Genomic DNA, 21396 nt, shown 5'->3' on the forward strand with positions numbered 1-21396 from the left:
CGTGCAGAAAAGCTACTTGGAGCCCACCCAACAGCTGGTTTATTTGGGAGCACTGTTCGATACCTATTGAGGCAGGGTGTTCCTGGCGGCCGACAGTGGGACGAAGTTGCAAGATCAGATCCGCGCCCTTATTCAAAGGAAGACCCCCCATGGTCTGGCACCATCCATGGCTTCCACCTTGGATTTAGTTCCCTGGGCATTCACTCATTTATGACTGATATGGCGTGCACTTTTTTTGCATTGGCGGCAGGTGTCGGAACAGTTCCACCTCCCCATTCTGCTCTTCCCAGCGTCCAGAGCCAGTCGGTCATGGTGGCTATCATCCAGCAATCTGTACTGAGGAGTAGACCTCGACCTCCCCCCCCCAGAGTGGGTGATAGTCTCCACAGATGCAAGTCTGTCCGGTTGGGGAGCGGTGTGTGCAGACAGATCTGCCCAGAGACTCTGGTCTCTGACAGAGGAACCCTGGGTCCATCAGTCGTCTCGAAACGCGGTCGGTTCAGTTGGCTCTGCTAGCCTTTCTCCCTTGATCAAGGCCAGGATGGTACGAGTGTTCTCCGATAAAGTGATGACAGTGGTTTACATCATTCGGCAAGGCGGAACAAGGAGTCCTGCCGTAGCACTCAAAGCACTCACCTGGGCAGAGCGTCATCTATGAGGAATAGCGGCGTCGCATGTCTATGAGGAATAGCGGCGTCGCATGTCGCAGGAGTGGAGAACATGCAGGCGGATCTCCTCAGCAGACAAAAGCTCGAACCCGGGGAGTGTGGGAGTTGTAACCCGAAGCGTGGAACCTAATCTGCACCAGATGGGGGGTTCCTCAGTTGGATCTGATGGCCACTTGGGCAATGCAAAGTCAGCACGCTTCATCAGCTATCGTCTGGAGCAGGGGTTGGTGGATCTTGATGCCCTGGTGTGTCTCTGGCCCCGGGGAATTCTGCTTTATGCCTTTTCCTCCTGGCCGCTCATCGGTCGCCTTCTCCGTTGCATAGAGCACCATCCTGGTGAAGTGGTTCTCGTGGCTCCAGAGTGGCCGTGTCACCCGTGGTTCGCGGACTTAGTTTGTTGGGCTCTCGGGGGGGGTCCCTTGCAGCTGGCTTATCTTCCGCACCTGCTACGCCAGGGACCCATCTTTTCGGATCAGGAGGATCGCTTCTCTCTCGCGGCTTGGCTTTTGAGAGGAGATGTTTACGCTTGAAGGGCTATTCCGAGCAGGTCATTTCCACCCTTCTGCAGGTGCGACGCCCGGCCACCTCTATGGCTTATGTGCGCGTCTGGAAACTTTTGAGGCGTGGTGTAGTCTACAGGCCTGTGACCCACTATCAGTCGAGGTTCCTCGAATTCTTGATTTTCTTCAGCAGGAGCTTACTAAGGGACTGGAGTTTAATTCCCTTCGGGTACAAGTGGTGGCCCTGGATGCCCTGCAGGGACGGTTCAATGGCTGTTCCTTGGCAGCTCACCCAGACATTACTCATTTTCGTAAAGGAGTAAAACATTTGCGACCTCCCCTTCGCCCAGTCTGCCCAGATTGGAGCCTAAATTTGGTTCTCCGGGTATTTTGCGGTGCTCCTTTCGAACCTCTCCATGGATCTTCTCTGAAGGATCTGACTCTGAAGACGGTGTTTCTGGTGGCTATTTGCTCGGCTCGTCTGATTTCAGAGCTGCAGGCGCTGTCGTGTCGGGACCCCTTTCTACGTATCTCGGTGGATCGGGTGTCTTTGCGGACGGTTTCCTTCTTTCATGTAAATCAGACAGTGGAGCTCCCTGGGTTTCCACATTGATCTCGGGACTCTCCTCTGGACAGAGACCTTCATCTCTTGGATGTGCGCCAAACCTTCATGCAGTATCTGGACTTTCGACGTTCTGACCACTTGTTCGTACTATTTGAGGGCCCAAAGACAGGAGTCAAAGCGTCTAAAGCGACCCTGGTTTGGTGGATTAACGAAGCCATTAGCTCGGCGTACATTGCCCGTGGACGACTGGTTCAATTGGGTCTCGGGGCTCACTCCACTAGAGCCCAGGCTACTTCCTGGGCAGAGTGTCAGCTTTTGTTGCCTCAGGAGATCTGTAGGGCAGTGGTGTGGTCTTCTATTCACACTTTCACTAAACATTATCGATTGGACATCAAGGCGTCTGAGTCGTCCTTTGGTGAGTGTGTTCTGCGTGCGGGTCTTTCAGGGGCCCGCCCAGTGTGAGGTGGCTTGGATACATCCCACTTCTCTGGACTAATCCTGGTACGTACTGGGAAAAGAAAATTGGTTCTTACCTGCTAATTTTCGTTCCTGTAGTACCAAGGATCAGACCAGAGGCCCACCCCTTGGTTCAGATTCCAAAAGTCTGGATGGATATGCAGTTATGATTGCTGTAGTTTTCACTTAGCTCCTTTTTTGCAGAGATTCTCGATGGAGCAGTTTCCTTCATGTTTGGTTCGGTTTCAGTTCTTGTTCAGTAGGCAAAGGGGTTGTAGGTTTGTTTTGTTTTTTCCAAACCTTCGGCCTCTCTTTTCTTAATATGGGCTTGGGTACAGTCCAATACTGAGGGACTGCAAGTGGCACTCTCGTATATATGGCAGTGCCCAAAGCTTTGCTCTCTGACTCCACCTGCTGGTAGGGATACACAACCCACTTCTCTGGACTGATCCTTGGTACTACAGGAACGAAAATTAGCAGGTAAGAACCAATTTTCTTTTAGTGACCCCAACATTTCTCGCTCTGTTTCATTACAGCTCCGCGCTATGGCATCTGTCGGGATGATGTGGTCCTGGGTCGGATCCTGGGAGAAGGCTTCTTTGGGGAAGTCTATGAAGGAGTTTTTCTAAGCCAGGTGTGCATATATATTCACTTTTCACGCTGAATAACAAAATGTGTCCTTCCAGTGAATATAGGAAGGATAACTTTCAAAATTGCTCGTGCGCAAAGTTGTTATAGCATTTTATAACCTGTGTGCAAACGATATGCGCAGGTTATAAAATACAAATACATATGCGTGCAAACATGCTCGCATATTTAAAAACTACGAGCTGCGCAAGTTCGGATTCATTTGGATAAGTAGTGGCACTTATCCGGGAAAGTTCTGATTTTTCTTGCTAAGTAGCGACACTTAATTGGATAAGTATGAAAAGCGCTACTTGTCCATCTAAGTAGTGCTTTTCATACTTAACTGGGTATGTAAGAAAGGCAGATAAGTCTAAAAAAAAAAAAGCACTGTTTAGCCAGATAAGTCTTGAAACAATTCTTATCCAGCTAAGTCAGGTAGCCAGATAAGTAGAGTTTTTAGACTTGTCCGGATAAGTTTCACTTTTTTAATACTTACCTAGCTACTTTACATACCCGGTTATGTCCAAAGAGCGCTACTTAGCTAGATAAGTCAAAATTTAGCTGGATAATTATGCGCAAATGATATACCCGGATATTTGTACTTCAAATTATAAAAGGGATTTGCGAGTAGATTTCACTCACGTTAGTCGGCTATTTCACACACTATTTGGGAGATTTCCTAAAATGCGCATGACAGCAAAATAACCAGTTTTACCAATTAGTCTACCAGTTCACCCAGTCCATCTGCTTCTTATGAAGGCTCTCCTAGCTCTTATATCTAAAGTACCTCATTTTACCCAGACTCCCTACCCATTTTTTCACATCTTTTAACATGTTTACAATCACTTATTCCTGATATTGAGCAGGGGCAAAATTATGTGAATAAGGTGCCTCATTTACATGCATAAAGTGCTTATAAAAGAGCAACTAAACTCATGTAAATGTTGGCCCCTCCTCAGAACACATCATATCCGCCCCTTTTACACATGTGAATTTTACTCCTGGGGGAATTCTGCGCAAATAAATTGAAAATTCTCCATGCACAATTTTAAAATTCTGAGCACAAAAATTGAAAATTCTGCATTTTTATATTTGTTAAAATAGCACAATATACATGACAATCTTTAAGTGATTAATTTAAAATATACAGAAAAAATGTATTAGTTAAAGATGTAGAGTTTTAAATATTTTGAGCTGAATTTCCCTAGAAGTACATTGTAAGAATGTCCCTTGCTCCCTTCCTTCCTTCCTCTCTCCCTGCTCCCCTGGCCAGTCTCCTTTCACTTTGCCTTCTCAGGCCCCCAAACTCCTTCAGCCTCCACTATCTCTCCCTTTCCCTGCTAGGCTCAACCCCTTCCTTCTATATCCACTCCCAGAGTTTGACCCCTCTCTCTCAATACTGCCTCTCACAAAGGCTTCCTCTGACCCTCTCTCTCACACTCACAGGTTCCCTCTCTCTCGTACATATACACACCGCCTCATACAGGTTTTTTCTCTTGCACATCCCTTCTTCACACAGGCTCCATTTCTCTCTCATGCATACACCCTCACATAAACTACCTATCTCTCGCTCTCATACACACCCCCGTACACATTGGCTCCCTTTCTCTCTCTCTCTCTCTCTCTCACACAGACACACACACACACACACAGGCTCCCTCTCTTTCATGCATATAATACCCCCTCATACATGCTCCCTCTCTCTCGCATACACACCCTCACCCAGGCTCTCATGCATACACCCTCACACATGCCATCTATCTCTCTCTCACACACCCCTGCACATTGGCTCCCTCTTTCTCACACACACACACACACACACACACACACACACATATCCCTTCAAATAGGCTCCTTCTCTCACAAACAAACACCCTCACTCCCTCACATAACACACACTCCCTTTTTCACGCACACCAGCTCCCAGTCTCTCTCACACATACATATTCCTTCAAAATCTCCTCACAAAGACTCCCTCTCTCTGGCACACACACATCCTTATTCATGCTCTCCCATACACATACACCAGCTTGCAGTCTTAAACACATACTTCTACACACAGCCTCTCAGTCTCTCACACAACCACTACACACACTCATCGGGGCCTGCTTCGCTCGCGGCATGCTGGGACTTGCACCCCCATCTTCACCTTGACGTGGCATGCTAGGGCCTCCTTCTCTTCACCGTGCTGTGGCATACCAGGGCCTCCTTCCTCTTCACTGTGATGCGGCGCACCGGGGCCTCCTTCCACTTCACTGTGACGCAGCACGCCGGGGCTTCCTTCCTCTTCCCTGCACATGGCACGCTGGGGCCTCCTTCCTCTTCTCCGGAATGTGGCACGCCGGGACCTCCTTGCTCTTCGCCGCAAGCAGGATGGGGTCCACATATGGCACAGTGGGGTCTGCTCCAAATTCTGCGCAGAAACTTGAATTTCTGTGTAGAGGGGGAATTCCCCTAGGACTAAAATTTGCCCTGATTTACACCTGTGTGCTATTTTACATGCTATCTTTTATGCACAGAACTTTTGAAAGTTCACCTTTTAGTACAACTCCCGTCCTTCACGAGGGTTGGGGGGGGGGGGTTCACCTTCAGACAATGCTGGGCACTGAACAGTTCAGTGCAGCATCTTGTAAAAGCACAGATTTGTGCTGTGAGGACCTGGATTTGCCTGTGAGGCCCAAGGGATACCAGAAAAAAATAAAATAAAAAGTCCGCACCAGGTTTTGAGTCTCATCTCAAAAACTATTTACTTAAAATCAAAAGTGAGCAAGGAGCAGAGACAAAAAAAAATATAGTAAATAATAGCAAATAGTCCTTAAAACCACAGAAAAGTCCAAAAAACTGTATTACTCACTATTGTGTGAATTTTAAAAGGCCTGTGTGTATGACATTCAGGGGTTACATGCGTGGCCGGGCCCTCTGTGCACATTTTCGAAAGGGCCCAGCCACGCATGTAACCCCTGATACGTGCACAAGTGCCGGGCCTGAAGAAAGGAGGGGGGCGAGGGGCAGGGTCTGGGCGAGGGGCCGGGCCGGGACAGCGGCATTAGGAGCTGTCCCGTGGAAGAGCGTGCCCGCAGCTGGCCGGTATGAAAACAAAAAAAAATTTGGGGTAGCTAGATAAGGATTAGGGGTCGGGGTGGAGAGGGGAAAAGGGAAGAAGGTTAAGTAGAGGTTACTGGGAAAAAGGCTGATCGTGTTGCCGCGCGTAATTGAAAAATTCCTCCCCCCGTGCGCGAGTGGATCACGCGCCCACATATGCACGCGCCAATTATAAAATCGGGTACGCATATGCGCGCGGATATCGTATTTTATAACATGCGTATGGCGACGTGCATCTTATAAAATTGGGGCGTCCATGTGTGCCTTTTAAAATCGACCCCTATTTGCTCATGGTACATGAGTAAACGTAACAACAATTTTATTTTAGAAATTCTTTAAGCACAAAGATTCTCCTGCTGTCTCTTGTTGATTCTTTAAGGAAAGTCTTAGATAGTGGTTACAGTTATATTCTGGTCATGCTGGATATTACCTCAGCACTCAACACAATTGATCACGGGATTCTTCTTTACCGCCTTAGAGAGATTGGGATCTCTGGCTTAGTCTTAAAATGGTTCCAATCTTATCTCTAAGACAGAATATAACAGGTTATTAATGGAGACACCTCAGCAGACTGGTATCCTGTACAACGGGAGCCCTGCAGGGGTCAGCTCTCTCAGCTTTGTTTATCTATTTAGCTCATATCTGTATGGACTTCCGATTATATGCTGATGATATACAGTTCTATATCCCTGTTGCTAAATTCTTGCCTGAGACCACTGCATTGTTGTCTTAGGGAATAGCCACTGCTATTAATTGCATTAGTAGCATGGGATCTTCTTGGTGTTTGGGTAGTTGCCAGGTTCTTGTGGCCTGGTTTGGACTCTGTTAGAAACAGGATGCTGGGCTTGATGGACCCTTGGTCTGACCCAGCATGGCAATTTCTTATGTTCTTATGTCCATAAAGAGCTGGCCTACTTATAATAAATTAGCTCTAAATGTGGCCAGGACAGAAATTGTGATTCATAACAGAGACAATTTACTATACCACCTTCTGTAAAGATTGGAAATGCTGAGATCAAAATTCTCCCCTTTTTCAGAAGCTTCGGGGTATTGATTGATACTAAGTTATCAATGATTCCTCAGACTAAGGTAGTGCTAAAAGTCAGCTTTTATAAACTATGCCTATTACATGGTATTAAGTCACTATTAGACCCTGCAAATCTTTGAACAGTGGTCCAGGCCAAGATTTTTCCAAATATCAATTACTGCAATGCCATTTATCTTGGCTTGCCACTTACGACCATCAAAGTGCTCCAATTGCTGCTGCACACTTGATATCTGGCTGTAATATCGGGTCTCATATTTCTATGTTGTTTGACCTCGACTGGTTGCAGTACAGTGGAGGATCAAAAATAAAACTGTTGTTCTGACCCACAAACTTGTGGCACTAAACTCATTACCTTGGACTAATGCTTGCTCCAGATGTACAATCCTGGGCGATCATTGCAATCCTCTAGAATCTAGACAACCCATCAGGGTGCCATGCAAAGCTCACTGATATAAGAGAATGTCCTTTCTCTGTTGCCGTGCTGACTATTTATAACACTCTACTGCCCGGGTTGCGGCTGACTGATAGCCATAAGACATTTAAAAGAAAGGCAAAAACGTTTTTTTATAGTCCATCCCTGTGAGCTGGTCTGTGTACAAGGTTGAAGCTGAAAGTGTTTGCCTTCTAAATTTGTTCAACAGCTTTCTGTCAGGATGAGGAAGCTTGTCTATTTGTTTCTTTGTTTTGTTCAATATCGTTTCATGGATGTTTGCTTTATGCGCTGCCTAGGGCTTCCGGGCTAGATAGCAAATATATAAATAAATAAATAAATAGAGGATTCTTCCTCACACCAAGATGAAAAGGCAGGAAACCCCTTCATACAAAACGCTACTGGTTTTAGACTATCCCAGTAATATCCTCCCTGTAGTCAGGAAGAGAATGCCCTTCTCCAGCAAATCCTTTAAGCACAGGGCAGAGCACCTTGGCTTTCTTCCTAAGCTCTCTCTGAGACATCTCTTCGACCTTAGTCCAGAATTTCTCTGGACTCCAGAGCACCAACTTCTCTCTGTAATTCAGGGAGTCACATGAGAGGCTTCTAAGAAAATTAAAACGTCATGGGATAGGAGGTGATGTCCTTTCATGGATTACAAACTGGTTAAAAGACAGGAAACAGAGAGTAGGATTAAATGGACAATTTTCTCAGTGGAAAAGGGTAAACAGTGGAGTGCCTCAGGGATCTGTACTTGGACAGGTGCTTTTCAATATATATATATATATATATATATATAAATGATCTGGAAAGGAATACAATGAGTGAGGTTATCAAATTTGCGGATGATACAAAATTATTCAGAGTAGTTAAATCCCAAGCAGATTGTGATACATTATAGGAGGACCTTGCAAGACTGGAAGATTGGGCATCCAAATGGCAGATGAAATTTAATGTGGACAAGTGCAAGGTGTTGCATATAGGGAAAAATAACCCTTGCTGTAGTTACACGATGTTAGGTTCCATATTAGGAGCTACCACCCAGGAAAAAGATCTAGGCATCATAGTGGATAATACTTTAAAATTGTCTGCTCAGTGTGCTCAGCAGACAAAAAAGCAAACAGAATGTTAGGAATTATTAGGAAGGGAATGGTTAATAAAATGGAAAATGTCATAATGCCTCTGTATTGCTCCATGGTGAAGACTGCACCTTGAATACTGTGTACAATTCTGGTCGCCGCATCTAAAAAAAGATATAGTTGCAATGGAGAAGGTACAGAGAAGGGCAACCAAAATGATAAAGGAGATGGAACAGCGCCCCTATGAGGAAAGGTTGAAGAGGTTAGGGCTGTTCAGCTTGGAGAAGATTGGCTGAGGGGGGATATGATAGAGGTCTTTAAGATCATGAGAGGTCTTGAACGAGTAGATGTGACTCGGTTATTTTCACTTTCGAATAATAGAAAGACTAGGGGGCATTCCATGAAGTTAGCAAGTAGCACATTTAAGACTAATCGGAGAAAATTCTTTTTCACTCAACGCACAATAAAGCTCTGGAATTTGTTGCCAGAGGATGTGGTTAGTGCAGTTAGTGTAGCTGGGTTCAAAAAAGGTTTGGATAAGTTCTTGGAGAAGAAGTCCATTAATGGTTATTAATCAAGTTTACTTAGGGAATAGCCACTGCTATTAATTGCATCAGTAGCATGGGATCTTCTTAGTGTTTGGGTAATTGCAAGGTTCTTGTGGCCTGGTTTGGCCTCTTTTGGAACAGGATGCTGGGCTTGATGGACCCTTGGTCTGACCCAGCATGGCAATTTATGTTCTTATGTACTCTGCAGTCACTGAGCCCTCCTATCAGTCACCTCAAATCCTACACCACCTGAACCTGGTTTTGGAAATTTTTACAACTAAAGGCTAGTAAGACCTATACATTCTTATACTGTGTGTAATAGACATTAATCATTTTTTATGACAAATCTGCTCCTCATATATTTATGAAACAATACCCCTTTTAATCTTGTTACATTGGTAGTTGGTTAGCTTGAAAGAAGAGCAGAGGTCTGTGGAGTCGGGGGTCAGTGCTACCTGTTTTGTTACCCTGTGCGAATGATTACTGTACTTCCCTTCCCACACCACCAAACCCTCGTGGATTCTGATGGAGCCATTCATAGACTTTTCTTTTTTCATAACAATAACTTTTCTGAACATAGTTTACAAGTGCAGTGAGGTTAATCTAAGGTGATCTGATTTCACGTGGGCAAATTTGGGTCACTTCTCTGTACTGCCAACAGTGGGAAAGTAGTTAGTTTGCAGGGAGGGGAGGTTATCTGATGGACTATCCCTATGGAAAAGTGAAGTAATGTAATCTCAAAATATACCTGTAACCCCTGGGTGGGACAGATCCTATCACTGGCATCCAGGGGCACATAAAAAGAAAAAGGGTGGATCCTTTTTCCACTGAACGCCTCTTTACTCTCTCTCTTTCCATGGATAGCATTTACATTCTGAGTTCTAGGATTCTACGTGGGGTACAAACAATAGTTCTTATACTAGTTTCATACAGTACAAGCCCTTTTCCATCCTTTGTACACAGCACTGATAATTTCTATGGTCTCTTATCTAAAAAACACACTGAAAGCAGGGTGGTTTCCAACTTCTTTAACTGATAGTTGATTAGATAACTGAATAGAATTTACAGCTTCAATTCGGATTTCAATTAACATCAATAAATAATAAGACAGAAGAATGCAAACACACCCTGGACAGGGACTAGACTGGAGCCTCACCTATACTAGCCTCGTTCCCCATGGGTTGAGCCTTTGGGTTACAGGGTCCAGCAGGATTTAGGCGAGGGACCCACAGGCCATATATATATATAGAGAGAGGCCAGGGCAAGGCCAAGGTCTAGACAAGCGGGAGTTAGACAATTATCAAGAGCAAACCAGAGGTTGAGGACGGCGGCAAGCAGGGCATAGGCAGAGTTCATAGCTGAGGTCTGTGTCAGGCAGCAGGCAAGAGGGTAGTCTAGGTCCAAGGCAGGGGTCAGTATCGAATAGATTGGAGAAGGACTAGGTTGAAGGAAAGCCAAGGACAGAATGGACTGAGCTAGGTAAGATAGGCAGGACAGGCTGTAACCAAAGCAGAAGCAACACACACTGTTGATGAGGCAATCCCATGGAGCGAGGCTGGGCCTGCAGCCAAGTTTCCTGATGCAGGGTCTTCATAATGCAAAGTCACCAAAAGTCCTTGGTGGTCCAGCAGGGCCGTTGGCTGCCAGTACTGGTAAATCCCTCCCTCCCCCCATGTAAAAACAACTTGTCATGAAAAGACACATTTCACAGTAGTCCTGTCTTACCTGGCAGTTGGCACAAAACTACATCTGGTGGTAATATTCGAGAGGAAAAGATGCCGAAGAACCTAAATTTTCCAGCAGGTATAACTGTTTGGGTTCATCCTAAAGGCTGGATGGATGAGGAGGGAACGAAATGGTGGCTGTGCGATGTGTGGGGTAGGTAACCAGGCACGAGGCTAAGAAAACGACAGTCACTATTGGTGTGGGATATGTTCTGCACACATATAACAAGGGGTGAAAAGGATCATGCAAAGAAAATGGCGATCACATTAGCAGTGATTCCAGGAGGTCTGAAATCATTGCTCCAGTCATTAGATGTCTGTTTCAACAAGCTTTTCAAGGACCAAATGTGGCATCAATGGATGTGTTCTGGCCAAGCAAAGTTAACAAAAAGAGGGAACCTGATGAAACAAGACATTGATTTGGTAATGAAATGGGTAAAGGATGCCTGGGAGTCAATTCCACCAGAAATGGTGAAGAAGTTATTCCTGAAATGCGGCATTAGCAATGCTATGGATGGATCAGAAGATGACGCCTTCTATGAAAACAAAGGTGAATCGGCATTGGATGATGATTCAACAGCAAAGACAACATTTACTTTGATGGCATCACCAAAGAACAGTTCTACGATTTATTTGGACATTCCGACGATGAAGAATCGGACTTGGAAGGATCTGAATAAAAGAAACACTTTATTCTGTTTTTAAAAAATAAGTAAAAGTGATTTTTTTTAAGCTATTGGTTTGTTTCTTAGTGTGATTTCACCATTTCATAAGACCCCTAGGTTTTATCCTCGACTTATCCATGGGTGACAGATAAATCTTGATTTTGGGGCCCAAAAAATACCCTCAATTTATACATGAGATCAACTTATACACAAGTATATATGGTACATCATGATTTCTCTGAAGGCAAGGCAGATGGGAACCACCAATTGTGAAGAGGAAGGAGTCTGGCCTAGGGTTGCCTTTCTGACCAACCCTAGGTGTACGAGTTTCTCAACTTCGAGACAACTGTTAGGGAAATGCCCCTGTCTTCATCTGTTTTCCTCTTCAGGAATGTTAGAGCAACCCATCTGCAAAGGTTCCTCTGCTGTGGTGGTCTGCGCTGGGCTGGACGAGGATGACGTGGAATGCTGGAGTTGAGGCGCTAGACAAATAGGACAGTGGGTCCTATTTGCTATCAGGATGGAACTAAGGTCCATCCTGATAGCAAAGGATATCAGGCTCTCTAGCATGAAGGGGAAATTCTGGCCTGCTAGTTTATCCTTAATTCACCCTGACAGTCCTTGCCAAAAAATGGCCGTCTGGCTGTCTTCTCCTAGCCAAGCTCTGAGGCTAAGGTTCAGAACCGAACAGCATATTTACCTGCGGTGTGAGTCCCTTGACGGATTGTCAGTAGTTCCATAGTGGCAGAGGTAGAATCAGATCTTCTCTCTCCCACAGCAGGGAGACTCGGGCAATGGTCACCCAATATGTACATCACCTTTCAGCGATCACCTCGTGAAGCTCAAAGTGCATTCTACACTGGTTTATAAAGCCCCTGTACTCCTTGGCATTTCCCAGATATCTGGGAGATGGCGGAAGCTGCAGCAGGGGTTGAGCAGGCACAGGAAGGTTACAGGAACATGGAGCAAAGCCATTGAGGGAAGCTGAGCCTGCATCACATCCATCCATACTGTCATCTTCTCAAGTAGACCAGTCTCTTGGTTCAATACATCCTGTTGTTGCTGGATACACTGGGTTAGACCATGAATGGCATGAAGTGTGGATGAGTCCACCGGGTCCATGGCTTCAGCAACCTGTAAGGATAGAGGATCCTTGTACTGCAGTGTGATTGACACAGCCTAGTAGGCAAACCTACTAGGCCCACGCTGGCGAATGTGCTCTGGACTGGGACTAGACTGGAGCTTCACCTATACCAGCCCCGTTCCCTACAGGTTGAGTCTTTGGGTTCCAGGGGCCAGCAGGACTTAAGCGAGAGTCCCATAGGGCATATAGAGAGAGAGAGAGTCCGTAGCAAGGCCAAGGTCTGGACAGGCAGTGGTTAGACATTTACTAGGAGCAAGCCAGAGATTGAGGCGGGCATAGGCAGAGTTCATAGCTGAGATCAGTGACAGGCAACAGGCAAGAGGGTAATCTGGGTCCAAGGCAGAGGTTAGTGGCAGGCAGCAGGCAAGAGGGTAATTCGTGTCCAAAGCAGAGTTCAGTACTGAATGCTGCCAGTCATGGGACAACCCCATGACCAGCAAACATTACAGAAGAATAATAAACCCGTGACCTCACTTTTCCTGAAAGTCTCTCAATTTCTTGGACGCACTCTTTTTTTTAATACTTTAATTCCTTCCTCTTCTTAGTTACTCCAGTTACTTAGATTGAATGTAGTTCAATCCTCTTTTAGAGTCCCAATTTATATCCCAGTTCTTCCCACTGTATGTGGTTAGAATTTACCGTAGTTCCAATACTTCATCAGAACTTAGTCCAAGCTTTAATACATTCCCTGAATCTTTTAAAATCCTTAACTCCTTAGGCAGTACCTGATGGGCACTTAACTCTCCTTTGTATTTATCTGACTTGGCAGCAACAAAATTCTTGTTACCTTTACTTTGTGTTCTCTAGTTTTCTTCCCTCTTATGCCTTCTCCTTCACCTGCAATCCTCCACACTTCCAGCTTCTTTCAGGGTGAAAGATGCCATTCTCCCCAAGGTTTGGTTACTGAGTCCTGGGTACCAAGGACCATCAGCTGCCAGTGGAACAAAAATAGTCTTTGAACCCAAAAAAGGAGGCAATCAAGCCAGAGTCAGGAAGGGTGGAATAAAACTTCCTAGCCTCCAACAAAGGAGATAGTCCAAAAAAGACAGTTAATTCAAAGCTTAAACTCCTCTGCATCAGGTCACCATCAGATCTGTCCTCAGAAGGAGAAATATTACACTGCAGATATTCCCTACTCTAAATCCAGTCTTAAATACAGGGACGCCCCAATCCACTATAATAAAGGGGACCGATTCTCACAGGGAATACTCCAAAAAGGGATTTAAAAAATAAAAAAACCAAGCAGAATCACACAGTCCAATAGGAGACTGATCCCAAAGGGAAAATCCCAACTCCTTTCCAATAAACAAGGAAAAATTAAGGGGCAGGAGAGAACAAGCTTCTGACCTCTTGAAAAGCGGAACTAAAAATTCACAAGGATAGAGATGGTGCCTGGGGATGATAAACAGCTAGGTCATACCATCCACAACTCCCACATGGGAGAGCAAAACCCAAACCTCTCTTTACTAATTCCTACACTGAACCTCCCCAGTCAAATGGTATATTATTTTTAGTGAGGGCAACCAAGAGTTCACTACATGCCCAAAAGCACATTATTTGAATTCTGAAATCTCTAAATATTTCAATCCCAATACAAAGCCTCAAGGCTGATGGGTATATCCTATACAAGGGCATTAACTATGCACTAGAAAAATTCAAATCAGCTAAAAAAAAATGCAGCCACCCACTCTGAGCTACCATTGTGTGCAACTGCATGACTTGCACAGTGGGTTGTGCCAGATCTGCGTGGGGTCCAGCCTTTTTCTGATTCGCTAACAATTGTTTCTAAATGATGATCCAAGGAAATTAAAAAAACATAAACTTCAAAGCAACAGTGGGCAATTAATGTCTTACGCTCACTGCCTCTGAAAGATGTGCATTATGCAGTGTAAACATTTTACTGTAAATGATTTTGTTATAAAGCAGGTTAGTGCTTTATAGTACCTTACTTACAGCCAATCTGAAGGCTTTCTGCTGATACAATACTTTTTCCACTGTCATTGAAATCAGAAGCAGACTTGGAATGAAAAATCATGATCCATGGCTATGATCATAAACTTGTCCACAATCCAGGTGGTCACTCATGGCTGCTTTTCATTGTATTACGGACTTTTTTTCTATTTTCCCATTTCCCAATAAACCCCAGCCAGACATGAATCCCCTTAGAAAGTATTTATGAACAAAAATGATTATTTTTAGCCCATATGAACTTTGTTTAACTTATAACTGAACTGTGTTTGCAATCCCAGGAGACCTGATTTACATACTGATTTACATACTGGAATCAATTCCATAGCTAGGCAGGATCCCCAATGAAAGCTAGGTATTTGTGTTGCAACATGAAAAGACGATTATAAAAACATAAAGCTAATATGGTGAGAAGTTTAATGGCAATGGAGTCTTGAGAAGAGGGGTGGCATAATGGACAGGCGAGGGGGAAGTCGGCTGCTCTAAACGAAGATTTTACTTCATGATTTTGTTCTTTTAAGAAAGGGGACAGGATCAATGTTGCCGTGAAGACCTGTAAAAAGGACTGCACTCCTGACGTCAAGGAAAAGTTCATGAGTGAAGCTGGTATGTTCTTGGCACTTTTCTGCACCTTCGTCTTTTTCAATGGAAGAGAAAATAGCATCTCGAAATTATATCTGCTGCATATATGATATTTGAATCATGTTGTTCAGAGTCAGTGATCTTAAATGCTAATCTATTGCATGTACCATGTCTTGCAGCGCATTTGCTTTGAGTGTTTTATCTCCTCTAAAACTGTTTAATTTCTCCAGCATGGGCTTACACTCTTTTGTTTCTCTCAAGAAATTTTCTCTATTAGTACTGCGATATACCTCAGAGACTTGATGATCAGAAAATAGCCTCCTTAGGTTTTGGTAGCTGTCTGGATTATTGCAGGGCTTGGTGGTAAAATGTGGGGTGTGGGGAGGTGGCTAAATATTGGATTAAGTATGGGGTTTTGTATGGTCATCTTCCCAGGATGGTAGAGAAGCAGAGAGGGGAAAAAATGACTTGGACAAGGAGCAATATTCTTCAAGCAGCCGTGCTTAGGATTGATCATTAGCAAAGTGGATGGGACCAACTGGGCAGATTGGATGGCTTTTGGTCTTTTTATGCTGTTCTTTTTATGCTACTATGAGATTAGTTTTCAAAAGGTTTAGGAGTCTAACTTTGGGAGTAAGACTAACTGGTCCTTTTGAAATTTTACTAAGGCTGAGTGTCTAAATTTAGGATCCTAGTTTCACTAGGCAGCTAACTTACCGAGTCATTCATTAAAATGCATTAGAGCATTATCACAAGAGTTAGGGCCCTAATGCCTGCGATAATGCCATACGCATGCGTTATTTATCGTATCGCCTCTGGGGTGGCACCAGGGCTGGCACGTCCATTAGGCAAACTTCGGCAGTCGCCTAGGGCGCCGAGCCGTAGGGGGTGCGTAGAGCAGCTACATTGTGCCGCAAGCGGGGCCTATCCCGCTTGCGGCAAACAGAAATAGAGAAGCACATAGTGTTGCGCCCCCCCCTTACCTGTTTCGGCGCCAATTGTTTCTATTTCTCTTTGCCGTGAGCGGGATAGGCCCCGCTTGCGGCACCACGTGGCTACTCTTTGGCGCCCCCTAAAGCTCGGCGCCCTGAGAAGCGCACAGTCGGCACCAAAACAGATAGAGGGGGGCGCGACCGGGGGGGGGGGGGGGGCGGCAGCGCAAGTGTCGCCTAGGGTGCCCAATACCCTTGCACCGGCCCTGGGTGGCACACATATTAGTCAATTATTTATATCATTATAGGAGGGTCATCTAGTAACGAGGTGAGGTTTTGGTGGTGGTCTAGGGTTTTGGAGGCCAGTTTTACATTCACATTGAGACTTACGATCAGCACAGTACACACATCAGTGAAGATTTGATGTGATTTGGAATGAGGAAAGGTACCCAAAGATGAGATTTCTACAATGTACTCTCGCCCTAGCTTGATAGCACCCAGGTAGGGACCTAAACATAAGTGAATTTTCAACTAAAAACTCAGGGTCCTAAGTTCGGCTGAAAATAAGCACCTAACATTGGACTACATTTACTAAGCTGTGATAAAGCAGTAACACGTATTAAATGCTGTTTATTGCATGACATTGCCATATTGTGGTGCTCTTGTGCGATTTTGCCAAAGATTTCCTCCCCCTATGGAAATAACCTGTTTTGCATGTATTTGCATTCATAAACTTTCCAAGTGCTTACAAAGCCGCATTATTTTTAGTACATTTGAAGGAGGTGTAGGTATTTTCCCCGTGGGGGGGGGGGGGCCATTGGGACCCTAACGCGGGTCCCCAGTGGTCCTGTGGGAAATTTAAAGGACTAGGCAGACCAATTCACACTTCCCCATGTCAAAAATCACCCTGAGGGTCAATGGAGACACATTGCCTACCCCTCCCTCCACCACCATCGCCTTCAGAAGCGGCTCTGGCCCCACCAAAAGTAAACAAATAAATAAGGTGAACTACACAGTGATGGCCTGCTCCCTGCCCCAACACCCCCTTAATCAAAAAATTGCCCCTGCAAGTTCAAGGCCCCCTCCCTTCCAAGCACCTCCTGGTCCAAAGAACTAAAGATCCCTGGGGTCCAGTGGCCTTCCCCAGGTCCTCCCCCACTCTCCATGCCCAGGACCCTAGTGGTCTGGGGGTGCAACATTATTTAAAGGTAATCTTGAAGAGTTGGATGCCAGTCATATTTGCTGTGGCTGTAATTGCTTTTAGATTTCAGTTGCTTTAAAAATTGGTTGCAATGAAGATAATATGGTCTCTTTTTTTTTTTAATGGAAATAATCAGGTGGTAATAAAGATATCTAGTTTTAGTTAGAGCAATTTGAGTTTTATTGCCTATGTGTAGGTGAGATATAGCTATTTATTTTCCAAGCGCTCCCACTACACACTTTCTAAATGTAAAAACATAACAGAATCAGAATCAGATTGGTCTGATGTTTGTGAAGTGAGTCCTGCTGGAGTGAGACATAACCCAAGATCTCTAGAAGACTGACTGTCTTATAACTACAATGCAAAATACCTCTTCTTGCCTGGCCTATGAACAGGAGGAAAATAGTTATTGTTTGTTTTTAATCAAGGCATTAATGGCCAACCTATAAAGCCTCTATCGGTTTTAAATACTTTTCTCTGCCAAACAATATGTAACCCCTGTGCTAGGTATTCCCAGAGAGTGTTTCCAGAGGCCATATTTCAAATTATATTCACTGATGATACACTTCCCTTAATGGTAAATCACATTAATCTTCAGGTTTCTCTGAGTGGGGGGAAGACAAATCTTCTAGGCCCTGTACATTGCAGCTATTTACATCCCAGTTAGAAGTTGTTGCATATGGCAGTGATGAGTGCTCACTTCATTAAACAGTAAGAAGCACACAGAAACTGACTTGGCTTCCATCAGTACTTTTACTGAATAGTTGGGCAACAATGAAATGTTCCTTACAGCTTTATCTTCATTTACAGATGTTACAATCAAGGTTCTGGAATAGACTTGTGACTTCATTAGTATTTTCATTTATTAGTAGATGTAAAACTGTTCCAATTAATAAGTTTAGTTCTCTTTCTTCTTCCTCATGGATTAGAGTCAGTGTGAAGCTTCTCTCCCATGTAGTTGATGATTAGAATGTTTTTGTCCAATTTACCTACAAAGTCTCATCTCCTACACATCTCCATGTTTTCTTTACAAACTCACATTCTCCTCAGAGTACTAGATTGATAGTGTTACTCCTCTTATCCCCACGATCTCCAGTAGATGTGAGTCCTAAAGGGGTTCACGGTGACTCCTGTCTCCCCTCTTTCCTTCTTCTCCTCTGGATGGCTATAAGTCATTACTCCTCTGGATACAGATGATCCTCAGGTCCCTTATCGGTCGAAAGAACCTCTCCCTTGTAGATTAAAAAAAAAAAAAAAAAAGACCCAGTAAAAGGTTAATTAAAATCAATTTTATAAAAAAGAGGGAACAGTGCATGAGCCCAGGAGGGTAGGAAAAACTCCCAGCTCAACAAAAGTAAAGGAAGGCTTTCTGACGCCTTCTCTGTCCCAGACCTCGTTTTGAAAATCACAGAAGCCTTACCCCCTTCAACACATGAAAACTGGGAACAACTTTGACATGTTGCCCCTAGGAAGGGCAACTGAAAAATCCAAACAGTAAAATACTGGTCAGAGCAGAGGTCGGGAACCTATGGCTCGCGAGCCAGATGTGGCTCTTTTGATGGCTGCATCTGGCTCTCAGACAAATCTTTAATAAAAAAGTAAAAATCTAACAAAACTTCCCACGCTCCTGACGCCCCCAAGACCTGCCAAAAGTCCCTGGTGGTCCAGCGGGAGTCCGGGAGCGATCTCCTGGACTTGGGCTGTCGGCTGCCAGTAATCAAAATGGCGTTGACGGCCCTTTGCCCTTACTATGTCACAGGGGCTGCCGCTGCCATTGGTCGACCCCAGTGACACAGTGAGGGCAAAGGGCCGTCGGCGCCATTTTGACTACTGACAGCCCAAGTCCAGGAGATCGCTTCCGGACCGCTCCTGGACCACCAGGGACTTTTGGCAGGTCTTGGGTGGGTCAGGAGGGTGGGGGGTTATAGTAAATTAATTTGGTAGGTCTTAGGGGGGGTCAGGAGGGGTGGGGGTTGTAGTTAGTATGGCTCTCACAGAATTATATTTTAAAATATGTGGCGTTCATGGCTCTCTCAGCCAAAAAGGTTCCCGACCCCTAGGTCAGAGTATTTATATCAGAGAAGCTCACCGTGTGCTTTCTCCCACATGGGGGAGCTAACTACTCACCCTATTATTATGTGTCCTCCCCACAAAGAATTAGTTTAATCCTGACCTGGTGGAGAACCAAGGGGTCTCTGCAAATACTCATGTGAAAATATGTAAGGGTATGTGCTACGTCTGCCTGTTTTCTTGTTATTTATGAATATCAGTTGAATGAGAATGAGAACCACTGCTGCTTCTGATCTGCTTTTTTATTCTTTTTGTTTTTGTAAGTTCTGATGAAAAAACTGGACCATCCCCACATTGTAAAACTGGTGGGCATCATTGAAGAAGATCCGATTTGGATAGTCATGGAACTGTATCCATATGGAGAGGTGAGGAAAGGCAAAAAAAACCCCAAACAAAAAACCAAGGAAATCTGCAAAACCATCAGATAACGTTTGTATAGCTGGGCACTTACTAGGTCTGCATTCAATTTCTGGCTCTGGCTTCAGCTTCTCTTGTCAGAAACCAGAGTAGCAGCCCCTGGCAAGAGGGTTGAATCAAGCAATCCACTCAACATGGCACTTGCTGGTTGTTGACAGAAGTATTCTGGAATTATCTTATGAGAAAGCTGCTTGCCAATCTCCTTCTCAGAAGAGGTTGCAGACATTTGGGCAGTAAAACCTGCCTGTTTCAACAGGCCTTTTCTGGATAGGGATCACAGTGAGGTTCATATTCAAAGGCGTTTTGGATTCCTGCCCCTGCTGAAAGGGTAAGCTTTAGCCATGTAAATCATTACCTGGCTAAAACCCAGATAAAAATGAGGTATGAAGGGGCAGTATGGAGTCAAGGCGTAAACGTAACTTTGTAGTTATGATATTCAGTATTACATGGCTAAGTTTAGCTGAGTATATCTGCTATAATTACCTAGATAATTTTAAAACTTCCAGGTTATATTAAGCATATAGTCAGGTAACTTTAAAAAAACCCTAAAAACCCAACCACTTCACCGATCACCATTCTACCCGCCCCACAATAAGGAAAGAAAAGGGTTAGGATTTTAGTGGCCCCCATGTCCCCTCCCCGTGCTTACAAACTTAGTACACCAAATCGAATCCCCTACCCTCCTTCCTAGAATCCCAAAAATCATCATGGGGGAGGAGAAAATCTTACCTCCTCCTTCGAATTTCCAATTATTATGCTGGGGGGGGGGAACTGCCAACCCCCTTGGCATCCCCCCTTGTATTCTGAGCCTTTACATATGTAGGGTCTCAGTGCCTCTCCCATGTTCTCCTCGCTTCCGCCAGAAGCCAAAATGGCCACATGGTGCCAACATCCCCCCACCCCCCTGCTCAAAGTGAAAATCTTTAAGGAAAGCATCACAGCATAGAACTGGTTAGGTTTAAAGTTGTCTGGGTAAACCTACCTGGATAACCTACTCAAGTACATACCCCTTTAGCTAGATAACTTTATATAACTGTGGTTAGTGCAGTTAGTGTAGCTGGGTTGAAAAAAGGTTTGGATACATTCTTGGAGGAGACGTCCATTAACGGCTATTAATCAATTTTACTTAGGGAATAGCCACTGCTATTAATTGCATCAGTAGCATGGGATCTTCTTAGTGTTCGGGTAATTGCCAGGTTCTTGTGGTCTGGTTTGGCCTCTGTTGTAAACAGGATGCTGGGCTTGATGGACCCTTGGTCTGACCCAGCATAGCAATTTCTTATGTTCTTATGCTAAGGTTATCCAGGTAAATTTAGCTAGATGACTTTGCTGCTCGCTAGCCTACTGAATATAGAACTTAGTAGGTATTTATTTATTCAAATATTTTTATTAAGCAATTAAACAATATACAATAAACATAACCCAACAAAGCAATAGATCAGACATAAGAAAAAATAAAAACTGTTCATAGCAATGTACCTGATTTACATAAGAAAAGAAAACATTTATAGAACATGAAATCATGGAGAAGAGACTTCGAAGTAGTCTTCTAAGAGTCTCCATACCGCAGACAACTTAGCCAATCTGTGAAATTTTATAGCAACAACCTTTTCATACCTATAGTATGTACAAATAGACTTCCACCAGAAATGCTCGTTAAACAGATCACT

The 21396-nt window shown here is 44.4% G+C and overlaps 1 protein-coding gene across 3 annotated transcripts in view; it reads left to right on the plus strand.

The window, feature by feature from the left end:
• Positions 1 to 21396, plus strand: part of PTK2B (protein tyrosine kinase 2 beta) — a 330459-nt gene that overhangs the window by 234563 nt on the left and 74500 nt on the right. For all 3 annotated transcript variants that reach the window (XM_029596207.1, XM_029596208.1, XM_029596209.1), the window contains exons 15-17: positions 2726 to 2823; positions 15046 to 15130; positions 19574 to 19674. In XM_029596207.1, the coding sequence (XP_029452067.1) occupies positions 2726 to 2823; positions 15046 to 15130; positions 19574 to 19674 (284 nt within the window). The remainder of the gene's footprint in view (positions 1 to 2725; positions 2824 to 15045; positions 15131 to 19573; positions 19675 to 21396) is intronic.

The sequence above is a fragment of the Rhinatrema bivittatum genome, chromosome 3, assembly GCF_901001135.1.
Source record: "Rhinatrema bivittatum chromosome 3, aRhiBiv1.1, whole genome shotgun sequence".
Classification (NCBI taxonomy): domain Eukaryota; kingdom Metazoa; phylum Chordata; class Amphibia; order Gymnophiona; family Rhinatrematidae; genus Rhinatrema; species Rhinatrema bivittatum.